Here is a 21,946-nt window from a genome sequence, read left to right on the forward strand (position 1 = left end):
TCCTGATCCAGCTTTTCTCCATCCCAACTTTTCCTTGTCCCCTGGTCCCGCTGGTCCCTTCTCCTGGTGCCCCTTGTCCCCATCTCCTGGTTTTTCAGGTCCCCTTTTTTCATCCCGTTCTCCTCCTGCTCCCATTTATCCCCAGCCCAAAGTCTCGTCCTTGTCCCCTTGTCCCTTCTCCTGATCCAGCTTTCCTCCACCTTTTGCTCCCACTTTTCCTTGTCCCCTCTCTTGTCCCCATCTCCTGTTTTTTTTCATTTCTCCCACAGACGGGATTTTCTCCTTTCACAAATTACCCAAAAGTGGAAATCCAGGGAGGGAAATCCCTTTCAAACGGGTTCAACAAGCACGCCTGGGAAAGGGAACCGTTTCTTTTCTCCATGTTTTGGTCACATTTTCCCCTCTCCTGGTTCTTCCTGTCCCCAGTTCCGGGTCCCTCCCCTTGTCCCCAGCTCCGCTCTCCTTCATTTCCCTCTCCTCATCCCATTTGTCCCCTCTCCTTCCCCCCATTCCCATCTCCCTGTCCTCCTTGTCCCCTCTCCTCATCCCCAGAATTCCATGAGGGATTAATGCCAAAAAAATGAATTTGGAGACAAACCCAACCCCTCCAGCCCCAAAATCAGGGATTTCCTCCCAAAGCTTTCCCCATCTGGCACAACCTCAGCCTCAGTGCTGGACTTGGCACCAAATTTTTCCCTTCTCCATCATTTTGGCCATTCCTGGACAATGCTTCCCACATTTCCCTGTGCCTGATTTTGGGATGATTTGTGTGGGTTTTTTCATTTCTCCCGCAGACAGGATTTTCTCCTTCCACAAACAACCCGAAAGTGGAAAACCAGGGAGAAAAATCCCTTTAAAACAGGTTAGGAAAAACACCCCAGGGAAACGGAACCGTTGCTTTTTTCCAAAGCAAACGTTGGAAAAACGAGTTTATAAATGGAGTTTTGGGCTTTGTTTTCATCCCCCCGTGCAGAACCTGCCTCGGTTTCCCAGCCCAGCTCCCCATCCCCATCCCCTCACCCCACCAACCTGCAGCAATCCCGCTTCCCGAGCCGTTTTTCCAGACTTTTTTCTGGCAGCTGGACGTGGAGGGGCCTCCTCTTCCCGGAGACATTTCCCAGGCACCACGTCATGTTTGCTCAGGGGCAGAGTTATTGCCGGGGAGGGGGCAGGGAGCCACGGATCCAGAGGGCTTGGAAAGGAAAAAAATGGGGAAAAACGGGGAAAAAAAATCCTGCTTTTGCTTTGGGAAAACCTTGGGAGGTCTCGGAGTCGTTTTCCCAAATTTAATTAATGTGTTTTCAAGGCCTCGTTGTTGAAACGGGATGGAAACATCTCCGGTTGCTAAAATTAAAGGGAACGGGGAGAATTTGGGATTGATTCCACAGGACTGGAATAAACGTCTCTGGTCCTTTAGGATGGGGGATGCTGGGGGGGTTCCTGAGCTGCTTTTTTTCCTCAAAAATCCCATTTTAGGGAGAAAACGGTGTCAGGTGAGCAGGGAAAGGGGAGCAATGGGGGCAGAGCTGGGTCTGTGGTTTTGGGTGGTCCTGGAGCCCTTGGTGGATTTTTTTGTTGGAAAATACCTGGAAAAGTGGTGGGAGATTGTCCGTGGTGGAGGTGGGAGCAGCTGGATCCAGGAGATTTCCCCTGCAGTCATTTCCCAAGGGATCCCCCCAGTCACATCCCACTCCAGGTGATCCACATGTCCCACCCTAAATCCACCCCAGGTCCCACCCCAGGGGTTCCTCATGGTCCATTCCATGGATCCCTCATCTGCCATTCCATGTGCTCCCATCCCAGACCCCATCCCAGGTTATCCCTACTCCAGATCCCACACTGGATGATCCCACATGACCCCTCTCCCAAATCCCACATTGGATGATCCTCCAGGATCCATTCCGGGTGATTCCCTATCCCAACTCCCGCTCTGGATGATCCTCCAGGATCCAGTCCAGGTGATTCCCTATCCCAACTCCCACTCTGGATGACCCCACAGAACCCATCCCAGGTGACCCCTTTCCCAAATCCCGCACTGGATGATCCTCCAGGATCCAGTCCAGGTTATCCCTAACTCCGGATGATCTCCCAGATCCCATCCCAGGTGACCCCTATCCTAAATCCCACGCTAGACGATCCTTCAGGTCCAATCCCAGGTGATCCCTATTCCAGATGATCCCACAGGACCCATCCCAGGTGATTCCCTATCCCAAATCCCACACCAGATCATCTCCCAGGATCCATTCCAGGTGATCCCTATCCCAAATCCCACACCAGATCATCTCCCAGGATCCATTCCAGGATCCCTATCCCAAATCCCACACTGGAGGAGCCCCCAGGTCCAATCCCAGGTGATTCCTATCCCAGATGATTCCCAGTTCCCATCCCAGGTGATTCCCATCCCCAGGTGCAGGGAACATCCTGACCGAGTTTTAGGGTGGAAAATCAGGATGTGGAGGGATCAGGGAGAGACCAGGGATCCTCCAAACTTCCCAGGCTCCAAGTGCATCCCCTGGACCTCGATTAATTTAATTATTAACCAACATCAGATGGAATTCCGCTGGTCATGGATCTGCTGGGCCAGATCCTGCAATTCCATCAGCTCCTTCTCCTCCAGAGGGACAGTTTGGGGATGAAAACCTGGATTTGGGAAGTAAAATCCCCTCCTTTTCCTGCTGAAAAAAATGGGAACATCCTATCCATCCATGTGTCCATCCCAAGGGATGCTGATGGGAATGTCCCACCCCTCTCCCGAGCATCAAATTTGGGGAAAAATTGGAAAACATGGATGAACTTCCTCCGTTGTTGATGGAGCTGCCAGGCCGGGATCCAGGCTCCCGTTCAGGATCATCGTTAGGAAAAACCTTCCCGGGATAAGCGGAGCGGAAAAACGCTCTGGAAATTAAACAACCCAAAAATAGAAGGAGAATAAAAGGCCAGGCCTAAAAATACCGGGATCGGTTTGGAGTTGGATCCTGGCATGGAATAAATAATCCGGGTTTATGGGGAGTACTAATTTTAGCCATTCGTTACAACAGCCCCGCGTGACCCCGGAATTTTTTCCGGCTGGATTTTGCTGGATTTGGGGATTTTGGGGCTGGACTGTGCCCTGCTCCCATGCTGGGAGCGTGAGGGAGAAGGTGCTGGGAGCCAGCGTGGGTGTGCTGCGCTCTGCCAGGACCCGCCCGGTTTTCCCGGGAAAACAACTGGGATTGCCAAAGTTCCCAGCCCCAGGGATGGGCCGGAGCTGGGGCTGAAGCCGTGGCGGATCCGAAGTTCCCCACGGAGCAGCTCGGCCCCGTTTGCTCGTTAGCGACGGAGCATTAATTAGAGCCATTAAAGTGAACTTTCCCTCCAATTCCTCCGTGGAGGGAATGATCCCATCCCAGGATTCCCCATCGTCGTGGGGAAACTGAGTCACGGCGAGTTTGGGAAAGGTGAATCCTGCTCTGCTCAGCTTTGGGATGGGGATCAGGGATAAATCCAGTTTTTCCTAGGTTGGAAGAGGGAAAAGGACCCCTGAGATCCTGGGGGTGGAGACAGATCCCAAAAGTGATGAGATTCGGGATGGGGATGGCCACATCCTGGTCTCCAGCATCTTTCCAGCTTTTTGGGAAGAGGGATGGAATGGGAAGAGGATGGAGATGAGGAGGGGTTTGAGCCTGACCAGGATGATTTGAGGGAATACTTTTCAGCAGGGATCCCAAGGAGAAGCCGAACGAAGTAGCCACCAGGATGTGGGGGGACGTTTTTATTGGACTCAGGGATGTCGGGGAATTTTCAGTGGCCTCTGGAATATCTATAGACACGAGACATCCCATGGGGACCCCAAATCCATCTGCATCCCACATCCGATGCAGACGCCGGTTGGTGACGCTCCGACTGGGATAAAAGAGGATTTTTCCAGCCTGGAGAAGGTGGGAGGGGACGGAGGGGCTGGGGGAGAACCACCACAACCTCTGTTCCCTATGGGGGGGAAAAAAAAAAGGAAAAATTAAAAAAAAAGCGCCACAAAAATCAATTTTTCCAACCGCCAACACGGGGAGGGAGAGCCAAGACGTGGGGATTTTCCATGGATGCTGCACCCCAGGGAGTTACCTGCGGAATGGAGCTGGAGGTGGCCGACGGGGCCGTCACTTCTCCGTCATCATCCTCACGAACTCCTCGTAGTTGACCTGCCCATCGTTGTTGCAGTCGGCCTCCTTGATCATCTCGTCCACCTCCTCGTCCGTCAGCTTCTCGCCCAGGTTGGTCATGACGTGCCGCAGCTCCGCCGCGCTGATGTAGCCGTTCCCGTCCTTATCAAAAACCCGGAAAGCCTCCCGGATCTCCTCCTCGCTGTCCGTATCCCTCATCTTCCTGGCCATCAGCGACAGGAACTCCGGGAAGTCGATGGTGCCGCTGCCGTCGGCGTCCACCTCGCCCACCATGTCCTGCAGCTCGGCCTCGGTGGGGTTCTGGCCCAGCGAGCGCATGACGGTGCCCAGCTCCCTGGTGGTGATGCAGCCGTCGCCGTCGCGGTCGAAGAGGGAGAAAGCCTCCTTGAATTCCGCGATTTTCTCCTCCGACAGCCGCTCGGCCATGGTGCCTCCCGCCAGCACGCGGCTCTGCCCCGGCACGCCGCGGCCAGGCAGGGAGGAGGAGGAGGAGGAGGAGATGGAGCCTCCTCCCTCCCGGTGCCTCTCCCTGCATCAGCAGCAGGAAGAGGCAGGAATGGGAATGGATCCAGAAGGTTTGGGAGCTGGGGAAGAAGAGTCACCCAACCCCCTTGGGCCACCCTGGCTCTCGCCCCGCTGCTCCCACGGTGGCATTTCACGGGGCCAGATCCCAGCAAAGCCCTAATTAGGGATTTGGGCTGTGGCTCCCTGGTTTTGGGGGGCCAGATCCCAGCAAAGCCCTAATTAGGGATTTGGGCTGTGGCTCCCTGGTTTTGGGGGGAGGCCGCAGTGGGGGTGACACACGGGATTTTCCCAGTTTTAGGGATATTTTGGAGAGGATTGGAGCTGTACAGAGGAGTTGGAGGGGTCCCCCCCCAGTCTCCCCCGCCCCAGGCGGTGCTGGCAGCACATCAAAGGCGCTGAGGGAGGATCCCCCGTGCAGGTCCTGGCAGATCCCGGCTGTCCGGAGCTGCCGCTCCTGCCCGGAGCTGCCGGGGCCCTGAGTCACCTCCGGGGCCTCCTCCGGGGTGGGATCCAGGGTGGTGACGTGGGGCTGGACCGGGGCAGGGGTGTGGGGTCCTGCCCTGTTGCTCAGGGGTGAGCTGAGGGATCTCCCCATTGTAAGGTTGGGTTTACTCATCTCTTACTCAGGGTGTAAAGGAGGAGACAGTGACAAATGAGGGAGTGATTCTCCATCCATGGATCCCATCCATTCATCCATGGATTGCATCCATCAATCCCTCTATCCATCCATTCCTCCATCCCTCCATGGATCCCATCCATTCATCTTTCATCCATGGATTGCATCCATCAATCCCTCTATCCATCCATGGATTCCATCCATCCATCATCCATCTCATCCATGGATTCCATCCATCCCTCTTTGCTCTGTGCCCACAACAGTCCAGTGACCTTCACCAGCCGGATCAAGGAGCTGCTGGACTCGGAAGTTCCACAGCAGAAGATAATTTGGCTTTCTCAGCTACAGGAAATCGGCACCAGTTGATCCCAGTTTAACCCAGTGAGGAATTCCAGCTGTGGGATTTGGAGGGAAGGGCACAAACCAAAACCCAGCCCATGGGACAACTGAGGGACACCTGAGGAATGGTGGGATCAATCCGGGAGGGCATCGCCTTCCTGGGGAAAACCTCGCATGGAAAAAGCTCTGGGTGTGTGGAATGCTGCAGTTCCCGGGAGGAATTGTGGGAACCGTGCTGGGAACCTGTCTGGTGAGAGGTTTCGGGGAGGGGAGGCCCTGGCAGCTCCTCCTGTGCAAGAGCTGCTGCCTAATTATCTGTCTGATTGCCCACACTCGCTGCTCTGCTCCAGATTTAATCCAATCCAAAGTGGCGGGAAGAGCCCAGGGGAGGCAGAGCTGGCTTGGATCCGCATGGGAAAGCAAATCCCGACAGATCACTGGGGTTTGGAGGTCTGGGAGGGTTCAGGTGTTGGTTCAAACTGTGGCAGAGGGGTTGGGGCTCAAATGGGATTTGGGGTCCCCTGTGTCACCTGGCTGAGGGTGGAGGGGTTGTGCTGTCCGGGGTGGCCCTTGATGAGGATCAAAGCTGGAATCTGCTGCTTCCTTCCCATGAAATCCCTGTGACTGGCATCCCATTGCTGGCATCCATCATCTCCCATCCCATCCCATCCCATCCCATCCCATGATCCCAGCATCCCATCCCATCCCCATGACCAGCTCCCATCACCTCCCATTCCATCCCATCCCATTCCATCCCTCTGACCAACACCCACTTCCAGCAGGCACCATCTCCCATCCCATCCCATCAACCAGCACCCATTGCCAACATCCATCATCTCCCATCCCATGCCATGGATCCCATCCCATGGATCCCATGCCTTCCCGTCCCCATGACCAGCACCCATCATCTCCCCATGACCTCCTTATGACCAACATCCATCCCATCCCATCTCATGCTATTCCATTCCCATCACCCATCCCACGGATCCCATGACCAGCCCATGACCAGCACCCATCACATCTCATCCCATTCCATTCCCATGACCGGCACCCATCACCTCTCATCCCATCACATTCCTTTCCATCCCTGTGACCAGCACCCACTGCCAGCACACACCATCTCCCATCCCATGGATCCCATCCCATCCCATCCCATCCCATGGATCCCATCCCATCCCATGGATCCAATCCCATCCCATCCTTACATCAATTTTCAGGAGAAGGTCAAAGCCAGCCCTTGATTTTGTCTGTGCTTGAGTGCACCTCATTCATCAGGATAATTATCCCAATAAAGCTTCCTGCTGGCCCATCCAATCCCAGGATTTATGGCCTGATCACAGCGTCCGGGGTGGGCTGCGGGGCAGGACAGAGAAGGGGAGACCACCATGGAGGGGTCGGGAGCATGCAGCCGCCGCTGCCGCCGGATTTTGGCAGCTGAATTTCCCGGGATGTCTCCACCTGGAGCTGGAAAAGTTGGTGCTTTGATGAAGGAGGGCCCCGTTAAAGCCTCACACGGAGTTTTCCAGGCTCGGTGTCTGGCTTTGAGGGGCCTAATCCGGGGTAGGGGGGAAAAATTCCCCCAATCCAGGCGGTGGAAAGCTTCCAGCTGGATTCTCCCGAGGCGGCTCGGCTGCCAGCGCCAGCCCAGATGTGTCTGGGTTTGCAGCTGCAGACACGGCAGGGGGTGGGAGGGGGATGAATTCATGGAAAAAGAGAAAGTTGGGAGGTGGAGAGGGAAACGGCTCCGACAGGGAAAGCTCCGTGGGGCCCCCGTGTCCCTGCACGAGCCCAGAGCGATCCCAGGAGCGGCTGCGGGGATGGGGAGGAATCTCCACAAATCCCGGAAAGAGCTACACTGAGGTTTAGTGTGGAAAATGGGATTTTGGAGAGGGTGGGCTCGGGGTTGATCCCAGAATGGCTCTGAGGGTCTCGGTGCTGTTGGAGTAAAATTTGGGATTTGGTGGTTTGTTTTAGCCTTTTCTTCCACAGAGATTCCCGAATCCAAGGGCGAGCTGAAGGGCAGCTCCTAAAGCTGGAGCGAAGGGACCCTGATCCCTGATATCCCTGTGGAGAAGAGGTGGGATTGGGGTGTGGGGATTCTTGGAGAGGAGTCCACCCCACAGTGACCCCGGTTCCGATCCCGGCTCCGGGAAGGTCTCACCTGGAAACCCTGGAGGCGTGGGCTGCGCTCCGGAGCTGGGTGGATCCCGAGGGCAAACACGGATCCGGGAGCTGCTTACCCAGGGCGGAGGTGCCACATCCCTGGGCACGACACGTTCCCAGTCCCTTCCTGGCACAGGGATGTCACCACAGGTTCCCCTCCGCCCTTGCGAGATTCCATCCTGCTGTATCCCGGGGTTCACACCCGTGGGATGGGGGGTCTTGGCTCAGCAGAGGCACGGAGAGAGCCGGGATCCCATGGAATTCCATGGGAGGAATGCAGGGGAGCAGGGCTTGTTTAGTCTGGAGAAGGGAGGGCTGAGACGGCTGCACATTCCTGCAAGAGGGACGGAGCAGGGAGAGGAACCAGCAGGAGTTGAGGGGAATTATTTAAAGGGAATTACTTCCAAAGGGAATTTTGGCTGATTTGCTGTCGGCAGCAGGATGAGGAGACACAGATCCAGCCCAGCAGACAATCCATGGGATTTCCTCTCCCTGTGCTCCAGCAGCTCACTGATGGTTTTTTTTTTTTTTGCAGGACGAGCTGTTTTTCCAGCTTCCCCCTGCTCGGCGAGGGCTGAATTCCCTCTGGATCAAATCAGCTTCAGAGGTCAGGGCTCAGCTGTAAACCCTGTCCCTAAAGCCGAGCTGCTCCTTCCCTCCCAGGGAGCGGGGCCAGCCTGGAGCCGGGATCACTGGCCCTGGGAGAGATCCTGGCATCCATCATCTCCCATCCCGTGGATCCCATGCCATCCCATCTGTAAATGTGTAAACCCTGTCCCTAAAGCCGAGCTGCTCCTTCCCTCCCGGGGGAGTGGGGCCAGCCTGGAGCCGGGATCACTCCCTGGGAGAGATCCTGGCATCCATCATCTCCCATCCCGTGGATCCCATGCCATCCCATCTGTAAATGTGTAAACGCTGTCCCTAAAGCCGAGCTGCTCCTTCCCTCCTGGGGGAGTGGGGCCAGCCTGGAGCTGGGATCGCTCTGCTGGAGCTGCAGCCAAGCCTGGACAACCCACGCAAGGCCAGGCGGGAAGTTTTTGGGAAAACTGGATGGATTTATCCTGGTACAACTCCCTGGAAGCTTCCTTGGGATCAGTCCAGCAGAATCCCCTTCCCAAGGATTTAACATTCACTAAATGAGGACGCTGCTGCTGATGGGGATGGATCTTCTCCGTGGGCGAGGAGAATCCCACTGCTCCCTTTCCCTGAGGAAGTGAGCAGAGTCCTGAACTCAGCTGCTGGGCTCGTGTCCTGCCTGGACACAGCAGAACAACAGGACACGGGGCTGTAAAATTCCAGCTTGTCCTGCCTGGACACAGAAGAATCATGGCAGGACAGGGATTCCTCCTGGAGCTTCAGCTTGGAGAGATCCATCTGTACCCAGAGCCAGCTCCCGAGCACGGACACATCCCTCCCTCCCAGGCAGGACTCGGATGAGGCAGGAGAGGCTGTCAGGAATTTAATGGAACTTGGCACTGGAAACTGTACAACATTTACAGAGAACCACACGCTGTGTCTATGTACACCCTCTGCCCGTTCCCAAAGTTCCCAGCCACACACGGGACAGGCAATGACAATCCTTGGATGTGGGGTCACCGCTCCCCAAGCCTGCATTTCAGAATATGGCTCCCCAATCCTGGATCTCAGGTGACAGGGATTGCAGGACCCCATTCCCCCATCCTGGATTTCAGGTGACAGGGACTGCAGGATCCCACTCCCCCATCCTGGATCTCAGGTGACAGGGACTGCAGGATCCCACTCCCCCATCCTGGATCTCAGGTGACAGGGACTGCAGGATCCCACTCCCCCATCCTGGATCTCAGTGACAAGGACTTCAGGATCCCACTCCCCCATCCTGGATTTCAGGTGACAGGGATTGCAGGATCCCACTCCCCCATCCTGGATCTCAGGTGACAGGGACTGCAGGATCCCACTCCCCCATCGTGGATCTCAGGTGACAGGGACTGCAGGATCCCACTCCCCCATCGTGGATCTCAGGTGACAGGGACTGCAGGATCCCACTCCCCCATCCTGGATCTCAGTGACAGGGACTGCAGGATCCCACTCCCCCATCCTGGATCTCAGGTGACAGGGACTGCAGGATCCCACTCCCTATCCTGGATCTCAGGTGACAGGGATTGCAGGATCCCATTCCCCTATCCTGGATCTCAGTGACAGGGATTGCAGGATCCCACTCCCCCATCCTGGATCTCAGGGACACCCTGCTGCTCTCAGAGCTGTCACCACTTTGCCTCCCACGACGCTCTGCAGCGCCATTCCCAAGCTGGGTCTTTCCCTGGATTTTCCCTGGATCTTTGGAGTGCTAGAAGATGGCAGTGCTGCCACCCTGAGTATTTACAACCACTCCTCCTCCTCTCCTCACACCTCCAGCTCTTCCTCTCCTCTACCTTTCTACCACATGCAAGAAGCCCTTGGTTGCCTCCAAGTCCTGCTTCCCGTTGGGAAGCGTTTCATTTCCAAAAGGCAACAAAAACACGGAATCTACCTTCGCTCCCTACTACCCCTCTACTCGCTGCTCCCCAAACCCTTTACAACGTGCCTACAACCTTCCTACACCCTAGAGTAAAGCAGTTCTCTTTCAGTAGTGTCTCCCCCCAGCCCGTGGATTGCTCTGGGGTGATGTGAGGGACAGCTGGGACATCGCCCCTCGGAGCATGAAGGATCAAGTACTGGAAAGGAAATGCCAAGTCTGAGCAACAAAAATACAAAAATAAAAAAACCAATCAAAGGAAACAAAAAAAAAAACCAACAAAACCACCCCAAAATCCCAACCCCCAAACTCGAAACCAAACTAATAAAAAAATTAAATAGTTGGCAGGATGCAAGAGTGAGACAGAGGAATGTACAAAGGACACACAGAGATCAAAGATTCCAGTAGGTGGATTGAGAACCTGTTGAACTTGGGGTCTGTTTTTGTAGGATTTTTCCTTTTGGAACATGCAAATTTGCAGGAATTACCATAACCACACACCAGAGTGACTTCAGGTGTTGAGTCCTCTAAAGGACTTTTGCAGTGTTGATCAAAATCTCCGGTGCTGCCCAAAATTCCGCTCTATTTTCCATCCTCCATCACGGCTGTGGAAAACTTCCAGGAACCAGATTTGCTCTTCAGATCTGCCACGAGGGTTCTGGAAACCCCTCATGGATTCAAAGTGTAAAAACAGACCCCAGTTCAACAGTAACTGCACACCAGTAGCTGCCATTCCAACATAAACCCAGGATCTGATCCGCGGAGCGGCTCCGAAGGCGCTCCCGGTACAAAAATGTACACGAATTATTTATAAATTAACAGTTTTCCCCCAGGGTGGCACCAGGGATCCTTTTCCTCCTTACACCAGCGTTTCTTTCCGCTTCCCGCTGAGCTGCTTCTCCCTGGATTTTCTGTGCCCAAATGAGGTTCTGTGGGATTTCACCCCTTTGGCTTCCTCCGAGTCCAGGATGGAAGCGCACTCGGCCGCGCTCTCATCCAGCTCCATCTCGGACGTTCCCGAGTGGCGCTGCTGGGCCGGGACGTTGGGCACGGAGGGGTTGTTCTCCTCCGACTCCTCGCTCAGCTCTGGCAGCTCCTTGAGCTCGGCGGCGGGAATGTTCCTCTGGAACGGGGCGATGGCCGTGCGGATGCAGTTCACCCACTGCTGCTTGTGGAAGACGTCGTTGGCCTGCAGCGTGTGGGACTGGCCCGGGCTGGGATCCTGGAAACGGACTCGGAAGATGTTTTTGGCTGGGGATAAAGGGAAAAGCGGATCAGCTCCCAGCTGACATTTCAGGATTCCATTGGTAGGTTTGAAATCCCAACAAAACCTCCCCAAAACCCAAAAATCCAGCAGGGAGACAAAGATGTTTTCTAATCCAAGCCCCAGCTCTGAATTCACAGCTGATTGGATCCGTACCTTTATCAGAATTTCCAAAAGCTCCTCGGAAGGAGCCTCCCATTTTGACGTCTCCATCCTGGAGGTCTTCAAGGAGCAGCTCCTGGACAGGGATGGGCTGGCGGTACACCTGGAACGCCTGGCGCTCGTTGCGGGTCACCGGCCGTGTCAGCACCAGGATTTCTTGGAAGAGGAAGACGTAGAGCTTCTGGAAGGGAAAACATTCCAGTATTCACTCTGTATCCCATGAGGTCACACATCCTGTGGGATTCAAGGCCACCTTATCTGCAGTTTCACCCACAATAACTTTCAGAGTCTCCGGTGACAATGCCAAGGTCTGGCACACACCAGGATTACATCAGCTTTATTATTTTATTGATCCCTAGAAAGGGAGTGATGATTCCCAGATGCCCAGGATAGGATGATTAGGAGCCGTATCTTTCCTGTGTGCATGGAATGCCTCGTGTGCAGGAGTAGAACAGCCAATTAAACAACAAATAAAACCCAAAACAACCCAATCAACAGAGAAAACATGAGAAGATTTGAGGTTGAAACCAGGACAAAAGGCAGCAAAGCCTGGAGTGCAGTGGGTGGGAGATAAACTCCAGGCAGCCCAGCCCAAACCAAACAGGCTTTTGCAGGAGCCCTTTTGTTTGGAAGAGCCAGGGCTCCTAATGGGGAATGTCAGAGCATTACTGGGAAGTAAACAGTGGCAGGAAATCCCTCTGGATGGAGAGCACTTGCTGTGGGCATTCTGTGCTAATGATTTTCCAGCTTCCCAAAGGCAATTGTGGAGCTGTCAGCAGGAAACTTTCCCTTACACCCTGAAGCGAGGCTGATAATGAAGAGATTTTCCTCTGCTCTTTTATCCAATATCCAAACTATCCCTATGGATGGAAGGCTCCCAGTCCTGCTCGGAGTTTAAACCAGCTCTGAGGGAAGGTTTGAGAATTAATTAGTGAAAAACAAGGGACTTACGTGTCCATTTTTATTCTTCAGCTCCCCGTGGCACAGTAAAGCTTTGCTGCCTTCAATCCTTGGATCCTTCTGCTTCTCATCCAGGTATTCCAGCTTGTCAATGTAGTACTGGCACTCAGACTCGCCCTTCTTCAGGTTGATGTCAGAGAGGACTCCTTGGATTATGGATATCTGAAAACCCAAACAAATGATTAAGAGGGATTAGCTGCTTCCCTGGGTGACCTCTGCTTGTGCTCCTTTACAGCTCCAAAGGTTGTAATCCACACGGATTGATCCCTCACTTTCCCTGTCACAGATCTGTGCCCCTCGAGAAAACCCCCCTGGGAACTGCTGAGGGTTTAAGGAGGATTTCTGGAGCTCCCACATCACATCCTGGGGTCAGAACAAGCAAATCAGGATCACTCACGGCTTCTTCCAGGATGTGGATATCGGGATGGTCTTTGGGAGTGTGCCTCAGGATCTCCTTGAGGAGCAGGGGGTATTTGACCAGGCGGCTGCGGGGGATGTCCAGGAAGCTCCAGAGGTCCAGCTTGCGGCTGAAGGGAGACTCCAGGCAGCGCTGCAGGAAATCCTGAACCCTCCTGTCCTGCTTCTTCTGATCCAGCAGCGCTTTGGCTGCCAGCTGGTTGCTGCAGTAGCCTTTGTAGGCGTGGAGTCGGGGTAACTACAGGGAACAGAGGAGATTTAGGAGTCAGATTCCCTGTGGGAAAAGCTGATGTCACTCACACGGCAAACTCATGGAGCTCTACAGCATTCACTGGGGTATTTTTCCCAATAAAAAAGATAAGGGAGGATCCTGTGAGGAGGAGGAGCACATGGAGCCCATGAAGCTCCCAATGTTTGGATGAGCACATGGAGCCCATGAAGCTCCCAGTGCTTGGATCCTGTGAGAAGGATGAGCACATGAAGCCCAGGAAGCTCCCAGTGTCTGGATGGGCACATGGAGCCCACGAAGCTCCCAGTGTTCAGATGAGAACATGGAGGCCATGAAGCTCCAGTGCTTGGATCCTGTGAGGGGGATGAGCACACGGAGCCCATGAAGCTCCCAGTGTTTGGATGAGCACATGGAGCCCATGAAGCTCCCAGTGCTTGGATCCTGTGAGGAGGATGAGCACATGGAGCCCATGAAGCTCCCAGTGTTCGGATGAGCACATGGAGCCCATGAAGCTCCCAGTGCTTGGATCCTGTGAGGAGGATGAGCACATGGAGCCCATGAAGCTCCCAGTGCTTGGATCCTGTGAGGACAATGAGCACACGGAGCCCATGAAGCTCCCAGTGTTTGGATGAGCACATGGAGCCCATGAAGCTCCCAGTGCTTGGATCCTGTGAGAAGGATGAGCACATGAAGCCCATGAAGCTCCCAGTGTTTGGATGAGCACATGGAGCCCACGAAGCTCCCAGTGTTCAGATGAGAACATGGAGGCCATGAAGCTCCAGTGCTTGGATCCTGTGAGGGGGATGAGCACATGGAGCCCACGAAGCTCCCAGTGTTTGGATGAGCACATGGAGCCCATGAAGCTCCCAGTGTTTGGATGAGCACATGGAGCCCATGAAGCTCCCAGTGTTTGGATGAGCACATGGAGCCCATGAAGCTCCCAGTGCTTGGATGAGCACATGGAGCCCATGAAGCTCCCAGTGCTTGGATCCTGTGAGGACAATGAGCACACGGAGCCCATGAAGCTCCCAGTGCTTGGATGAGCACACGGAGCCCATGAAGCTCCCAGTGCTTGGGATTAGCAGGGATAACACTTCTGGAATCACACTGGGACAAAGAGTCCAGGACACACAGACGTTTCAACCCTAAATCAGCAAATCATTCCAAGTCTCTGGGGTGAAATTGGGGTCAATTCCAGCTGCCAGAATCCCATTGTTTTCAGCACTGCCAGGATTTCCCTTCCAGTCTTGCACTGATGGCCACTGAAGCCACAGAGCTTTGCAGCTTCTGCCTTTAAATGTTCTCTAATCTCAGCTTTAGCCTGTTGATCCCAAGTTCTGAACTCACCCACTTCACAAGGATGGGCCCAATCTGCTCCACTGTTCCATCTGGTTTTGTTGCTTCTCCCAGACTTGCCAGTAAGTCTGGAATGGAAACAGGGAAAGAGGAATTGCACCAATGCCCTAACGAGTAACAGGAGAAAGCAGGGAGGTTAAATCCTAGCGAGCACAAACCACCCAGCTGCTCTTACCTTCATGCAGAGGAATGTAGGAATCCAAGTCCCCAAAAATGTGGGTGAGTTCCTCCTCAGACATGATGGAGAGTTTCAGCATGGGGTCGTGGTAGGCCTGCCAAATAAAATACATTCAAATGTGCCTCAAAGCTGAGGATTTAAACTGATTTATCAGGTGAAAGAAGTGAAGGCAACACAAAGAGTAACACTGATTTGATGCTAGAATATTCACTCAGTGTGAAGTATGGAGGACTTAAATGAAAAGCATTTTCCTGTCTGGACTATTCCCAGCTGGGAGAGGGAGTCCCACGCAGCTCTGCACAATCCTTTTATGGCTGGGTTTGCTGCGATCACACCAGTGCTGGCCCAGTGCTCACGTCAGCTTTCTGGGCCAGCTTTCAAACTGGGGGTTCTGGGGCTGATAAAGCTCCCACGTCATGTTTGCAGGTGCAAAAAAACCCCTCATTATTCCCTGGAATGTCGTCATTGACTGCAGGAAAAATCCCACTCACCTTTCTGGCCAGCTTCAGGTCTTCTATCAGGTCCTGCTCTCCCCTGGACATTTCATAGATGGCCTGGGAGGAAGGGGGAAAGCACCCAGAGTTATTCTGAGTCCCAGTCTTTCTCAGAAAGAGCCTTTCAGCTGCCATGATGAACAGCCTGCCCTGAACAGGCCTTTGGCCACCGCAATCCCTCGGTGGCACCTGGGCATGACAACCCTGAGTAAATCTGCTTCCCTAGCCCTGAGAAAGCAGCTTTGCTTCCAAGTGTGTGAAAGCCCTGGCGGCCCCTGCACGAGCCAAATTAAATACTAGAGCCTTTTAAATCACTGCTTTTAGCCAGGCGAGGCTGCAAACACAAAACCCCCGAAACCGCAGAGGTCAAATCCCAGGCGGCTTCCGGCGGCTCCTGTGCCGTCTCCAGAAGATTTGTCCAAGAACTCCAGGAAAAAGGCAAGCCAAGGCCTTGCTGCTTGGCTTCCAACCAATTGTCAGGAGCTTCAGGGGAAAGACAGCTGGCTCTGTGAGGAACCTGAGGTTGGGGCAGCTGCAGAGCAGCCAGCGGGGCTGGGGCTGGGATTTCAGGAATGCCGTGGAAAGTTTGGCATCTCCAAAGGGTCGCACTGGGGAGATGAATTCCAGAGTGGAATCCTCCTTTTCCCATGGCTGATGCAGACATAAATCTTAGGTTTAGGTGCATGGGAAGACGCAGCCCTCATGCCCAAAGGTTGTTACTCCTTTCCCAGCAAGGGAAGGGACAAAAGGCCTCGTCTGTCATTCCCAGTCCCGTTTTCCAGGGGCAGTTACCTCCTGGCGCTTGATTTCCTTGGTGCTCAGGGATTCCTTCGTGTTGACATCCAACATTTCAGACCAAAGGACGCTGTTCCTTCTCTTGGGGGGAGTAGGAGCAGCAGATCTGCTGCATGACTTCTGGGCACAGCCAGGGGATTTGCTGTCGCTGCGAAGGGTGAACGACTGCAGGGATTAAAAAACCAAGAAAAATATTAAAAACAAACGCGGAGAGCCAACATTTCAGGAGTATTAGATTATCCATCCCATTCCCAATCCTTCATCCTCCTGGGTTTATCCAGGGCAGGAAAACACACCCAGACACTTTTCCTCAGATAAAGGAAAGCTTTAATCAAGCTGCTGAGAAAGCCCGGAGCTTGGCAAGGTTTTCCATGCCCCTCTCCCTGCACGGATCCGCTGGGGAGGAAGATGGGAAGGCAAAGCTTGGCCCTATTTCCAAGCTATGAGGAAGTAAATAAACAAGGATCGTAACTCTTGCTCTGAAGAGGTTAATGAGAAGCCACTTGAACTTTGCCCTGGTGTTTTGCAGGGTTCCTAAGAGCCAGACGTGCTGTTATCTGCAGGTGAGAGCACGGAGCTCCCTGGCAAAGCTGCCGTGCCCGTGCTGGGCAGCAGGGTCAGTGCCATCACGCTGCAGCACACGTGGGGGCAGTTTATCAGCTCTTTATCTGGAGCAGTTGATTGTATTTACTGCTGAACCTGTTTGTACAGCCCTTTACACCCGTGCACTCCTGAGGCAGCACTTTCCAGCCCCAAGGCCCAAGAAAGTTCACACTGAGCTCCAAGAGAAGCCCCAAAACCCCACGGGGTGCCCGTTTCAGCCCATCCAACCAAGGCCTCGCCCGAATCTCCAGGTTTTGCTCTGTTTTTACCTGGATTGTCTGCCCAAAGCGTCGAACTGCCCCATTTCTGACAGGAGAGATCAGGTTGGCCAGGGAGGTGACTCGTGCTAAAGGCCGGACCCGTTTAGTGCTTGGCTCCTGCAAAGCAAGCAGAGAACAAACTGTCCTGGCTGTGCCTCCCTCGGAAACGTCTCGGGCCGCTTCCAAAAGCATAAACCCACTTAAGGAGTGGCAAACACAGCAAGGAGAGTGTTTGGAAGCAGCCATTCATCTTTCAAGGCTATAAATATTTGTCTGAACTTTAAGGCTGCAATTAAACTGCAGAGGTTTTTGCCCAGTGTTAAAAGAGGTGAGAGAACACGAGTGAGAATTCAAAATAGGGCTCCAGCAGGGACTGTTATGCTTTGAACAGAAATAGATTAAAGTGTTCTCTGACACTCTGTGGCAGCTAAAGAAGGAGCTGCGATCTGCTTCTCCATTTTCTCATCTTTTCCTCTGGAGAAAGAATGTGTTTTTCCATTTTATTTTGGAGAGCAGGGCAGCAGCGGGGCCCCGGCACAGCTCCTTTAACAACCAGCAAACAACCACAAGCTGAACATTCCTGCGAGGAACAGGCACACAGATAAAGCTGAAATCCTGCAGTTTGCAAACTTTCCTCCTCCTCCCTGCTCTCCCCCACCTCCTGCAACGACTGCAATTTTTCTTACACGTTGTTTAGATTTGAAAGTTGGAGCTTCTGCTTTTCTCCACCGCTAATCCCTGCCCGGAGCTCAAGTCTGTCCTGACCCAAACGCTGCCAAGAAAGAGGAAACGCCCCTGGAAAGCTCCCGCTGCTTCAGTTTTGAGAGTTCTGTTGGCAACTCGACGCGTTCGACATCAAAAATATTGTGTGGTGAGGGCTGGGCAGGAAAGGTGTGCACAGGGGGAAGCTGGGAAGAGATGGGCTTGGAGTTAAGGCTTGGAAAGGGCTGCAGGATTGTCCCGGTGCTCCCAAACATCTGGCACAGGGTTGGACGTGACTCGTCCTCAGCACGAAGCTCAGAGCAGGACAGGGAAGCAGAACAGCCTCAATTTGGGTTCATCTCGTTAAAACTGGTTAATTATTGTTGAATCTGTACTCTTTCAAAGGCTATGGAGGCTGCTGAGGACGAGCTCTGGGCTGTTTCCATTCCCAGCCACGCTCGGTGGCCAAACCCTTCGCTCAGAAGCGACAAATGCTGAAAACAAAACTAAAAAAAAAAAAAAAAAGGGGAATGGGAACACCCAGAGCTGGATTCCAGTCATGAAGACTGAAGCAGCACAAAAGCTACGTGTGTGTAAGATCTGATTTCAGCAACTCGACCCCAGCAGGGCCCTGCCCACACGCGGCGTTGGGCAATAGAGGAGGAGGAGGAGGAGGAGGTGGAGGAGGAGGTGAGCTCACCCTGAGCTCAGCCTTCAAACTTGCAGGGGGGGAACATGAAAAGAAACAATTTATGAGCCGTGCAGGAAGAAAAGAGCTCTTGGCACAGCACAAAGCTGCGCTATAAGCGTTCGGGGAATGTCAGAGTTAGGAGGGTACCATAAAAATGGAGAAAAGCTGTAAAAGTGTCCTCGATCACGGGATCCTCAGCTGGGTTTAAGTGGGACACCGGGAACTCCAAGTGGGACACCAGGAACTCCTCCACTGAGCTCCAGACAGGGACAGCCAGGAAAAGGCTGGAAAGTGAGGCCAGGCTCAAAGACAACAAGGAAGGTTTAATTTATTGCAGATGTTCCTGAGAGGAAGAAAAGGGAGGTGTTCACCTCTAGAAAGCTCAGGATAAATGCAGGATGGATAAAGGGATGTGGGCCTAGAGAAGCTTAGGAAAGTGCAGGACTGAAGGAGGGAAGATGCAGACACAAAGCCACCCACAGCTCTGGCAAGGCCAGGGACAAAAATAGCCTGGAAAAGCAAAATGTGACACTGCAAATGAAAAGCCAGAAACCTGGAGCCGCGGGGAGGCTGCAGCAGGTCACTGGCGAGGGGTCAGCGCTGCAGCTCTGCAGAGATCCAGTGACAGGGCCGGGAGCCCGGGGCCGTGTGGGAATGTGGGAATGTGGGAATGCCTTCCCTGCACATCTGTGCCGGCTGAAGTGACACGCGCACGTGCCCAAGGGCTGGCAGCAGGGATTCCTGAGCTCAGCCCAGCAAAAGGCCATTTTTCTTCTCTTAAAGGAGGAAAAAAAAAAAAAAATCATCCCACTTTGTGTCTGAGCGCTCCTCAGACACGGCCCGACTGCCAAAAAAACCCATCTGGTTGTTCTTGTCCTCCTGAAGATCGTTTGATCCAGAGCAGGGAGGAGGAAAATAAAATCCCTGCGTTGGGAACTCCCCCTTGGCTGAGCTCGGTGCTGGAGCCCGGGGTCGGCGCGGTGTAAGCCGAGACCCGGGGCGGCTCATACTGCGGATAACTCGGGCTCGGGAGGGGTTTTTTTTTAGCTCTGTACTTGCAAACAATGACTCTCCTGTCTCCACGCCGTCTTCCTCACAGGAGCCAGATTACAATAAAGTCTGGGAGGTTTCTGTAACAATCCAGGGGTGTTACAGCGCTCGGGAATAATTAAAACCCCAGCGGGGTCAACAGCTCCATCAGGAAATATTATTTTTCCAGAGAACTCTTTATTAAAAGTGAATTAATACATCACGAGAGCAGCCACTAAAGGCTAATTTCGTGCCAGGCGAGATTTCACACCCCTGAAATTCCTTCAAGTGCTTCTAAGTGCAGGTTAACTCACGAAAAGATTGCACCTTGCTGGAAAGAAACCCGGGCATTACTTTTGAGCAAGGGTTTTTTTTTTTGCAGCAGCACGCCCACAACCTTTCCCCTGTGCTGGGTAATAATTAGTGGTTTTTACAAGGATCCCTTGCTCGAGTGCGATTCCTACGTGCCACACACAATTCCACAGCAGCCCCACGCAAACACGGTGAGCAATGGCAAAACCACGCACGACAGAAACTTTTCCTCCCGAGCCAATTCAGCAAAAAAGGGATTTTAGTCAGCAGCCTGAATAATTCCTGCCAGAAATCATCAACCACCTGACCACCTCCAGGGAAGATTCACACGCAAGGGGCTTGCTGAGCCTCAAGATGAACAATCAGAGCATTCCCAAGTCCAACAGCGCATTCCCGACTCAGACACAAGTGTGGCTCACTCCAGAATTCAGAATCAGAGGCGATTTACTCCCCTCCCAGAGCTCTGGTTCATGTTATTTCTCCCGCAACATCTGGTTTCCCTTTTGCACAATGAGATTGCCCAAGTTTGGCTGTTGCAAAGGCGGCATTTGCTGAGGTTGGTGACTCGGCGCTGAGCCCTCAAACCCCAGCCATGTCTGGAGACGCCTTGTTTTGTTTTTTTTAACTTTTCCACCTCATCTCGCCACTAATCTGAGCAATAAACCCAGCCCAAGGCTGCCGGGCCCTACCTGGCTGCTGAACTTTTGCTCCTGTCGCAGCAGGAGGCTGGGGAACACCTACGAGGAGCGCAGTTATTGCCATCTGCATAACAACACGCGATCAAAATAACAATACTTCCATCAAACAAACCTCAAAGGGCCGGCAAACCCCACCAGGGGCTTCTCTAAGGTTTAAGCAGCAAATAGGCACCTATTTAGGAAAAATCCTGTCAGTGGAAAGAGCGCTGAGAGACAGGAGACTTTATAATGGAAACAGGCGATTTTTAAATGAGAACAGAGGAATTTTTAATGAAAAGCCACCTGCGGGGAGCGGGGTCAGGTGAGGCACCGAGATTGGTTTTGGCTCAGTCTTTGGGGCTATAATCAATACAGATGTATCTGTATCGTATATACATGTAGATAAAGTGCATCTAAAAAAGATATGTACATATACGTGGACTTAAACATATATAGAGTTTACAAATCGCTGGGTGAGGCGCCGACATCGGTTGTGGCTGCCTGGTCCCACTCTTTGGGGGCTATGAGCTTAAATATATTGCATATAAATATATACATATATATATCTATATATCTACACACATAAAATATATGTACACATAGAGATGAGCTTAAACATACATAGAGAGTTTTTTAAACCGCTGGCTACCCTGCGCTCTGCCCGGTTCGCCCCCTCCCCTCAGACGCGGAGAAACGGGAAGCTGAGGGGGCTCCCCCTCCCCACTCTCCCCTCAACTAAACCCCATTTTCCCCCCTCTCCAGCCCCCGTTCCGCTCACCTCCTGCTCCCTGAAATGCTGGTTCTGCGCGTCGATGACGCGGATAGTCCTTTTGATGGGCAGCAGCCCGCCGAGCTCGTCGTGCGCCACCATGGCCGCGGCAGCCCCGAGCCGCCCTCAGCCCGCGCTCATCGCGCTCTGCGCCCGCCGCGCGCCGCACCCCGACCTCACCGCAGGGGGCGGGGCCAGCGCGCACAAGCCACGCCCCATTAAGGACAAGCCACGCCCCCACCGGTGGCCGGGGCACTGCGGAGCCTCCCGGAGCCCCAAATTCCTCCAGAACTCTCCCAAAAAACCTCTCCCGAAAATACTCCGAGTGCTGTGTGCGGCTGTGGGCTCCTCAGCACAGCAGGGAGCTGGAGCTGCTGGGGCAGGGCCACAGCAGGGATGTGAGGATGGCTCAGGGCCTGCAGCATCTCCAGCCCAGGGGAGGCTGAGAGAGCTGGGGGTGCTCAGGGCAGGGGGACACGGCTGAGGAGCCCATCCATGGGATCCATGGCCACAGGAGCTCCCAAAGGGACACGGCTGAGGAACCCATCCATGGGGATCCATGGCCACAGGAGCTCCCAAAGGGACACGGCTGAGGAGCCCATCCATGGGATCCATGGCCACAGGAGCTTCCAAAGGGACACGGCTGAGGAGCCCATCCATGGGATCCATGGCCACAGGAGCTCCCAAAGGGACACGGCTGAGGAGCCCATCCATGGGGGATCCATGGCCACAGGAGCTCCCAAAGGGACACGGCTGA

At 53.7% G+C, this 21,946-nt stretch overlaps 2 protein-coding genes across 2 annotated transcripts; both read right to left on the bottom strand.

Moving 5' to 3' along the window:
- Window positions 1-3,719: 3,719 nt before the first annotated feature.
- Window positions 3,720-4,772, bottom strand: LOC119708441 (calmodulin, striated muscle). Its single transcript, XM_038154888.1, has 2 exons — window positions 4,099-4,772; window positions 3,720-3,966 (listed from the first exon to the last, which is right to left on the bottom strand). The coding sequence occupies exon 1, from the start codon at window positions 4,581-4,583 to the stop codon at window positions 4,134-4,136; it is 450 nt and encodes a 149-aa protein (XP_038010816.1). The 5' UTR covers window positions 4,584-4,772; the 3' UTR covers window positions 3,720-3,966; window positions 4,099-4,133.
- Window positions 4,773-9,246: 4,474 nt separating this feature from the next.
- Window positions 9,247-21,355, bottom strand: LOC119708440 (neuroepithelial cell-transforming gene 1 protein-like). The gene is made up of 10 exons (XM_038154887.1): window positions 21,199-21,355; window positions 17,019-17,126; window positions 16,144-16,311; window positions 15,349-15,411; window positions 14,855-14,951; window positions 14,671-14,747; window positions 13,075-13,332; window positions 12,669-12,839; window positions 11,712-11,898; window positions 9,247-11,542 (listed from the first exon to the last, which is right to left on the bottom strand). Exons 1-10 carry the CDS (start codon window positions 21,289-21,291, stop codon window positions 11,151-11,153), a joined length of 1,614 nt encoding a protein of 537 aa, XP_038010815.1. The 5' UTR covers window positions 21,292-21,355; the 3' UTR covers window positions 9,247-11,150.
- Between the last annotated feature and the right edge of the window lie 591 nt (window positions 21,356-21,946).

The sequence above is a fragment of the Motacilla alba genome, chromosome 1A, assembly GCF_015832195.1.
Source record: "Motacilla alba alba isolate MOTALB_02 chromosome 1A, Motacilla_alba_V1.0_pri, whole genome shotgun sequence".
In the NCBI taxonomy this organism is placed as follows: Eukaryota; Metazoa; Chordata; class Aves; order Passeriformes; family Motacillidae; genus Motacilla; species Motacilla alba.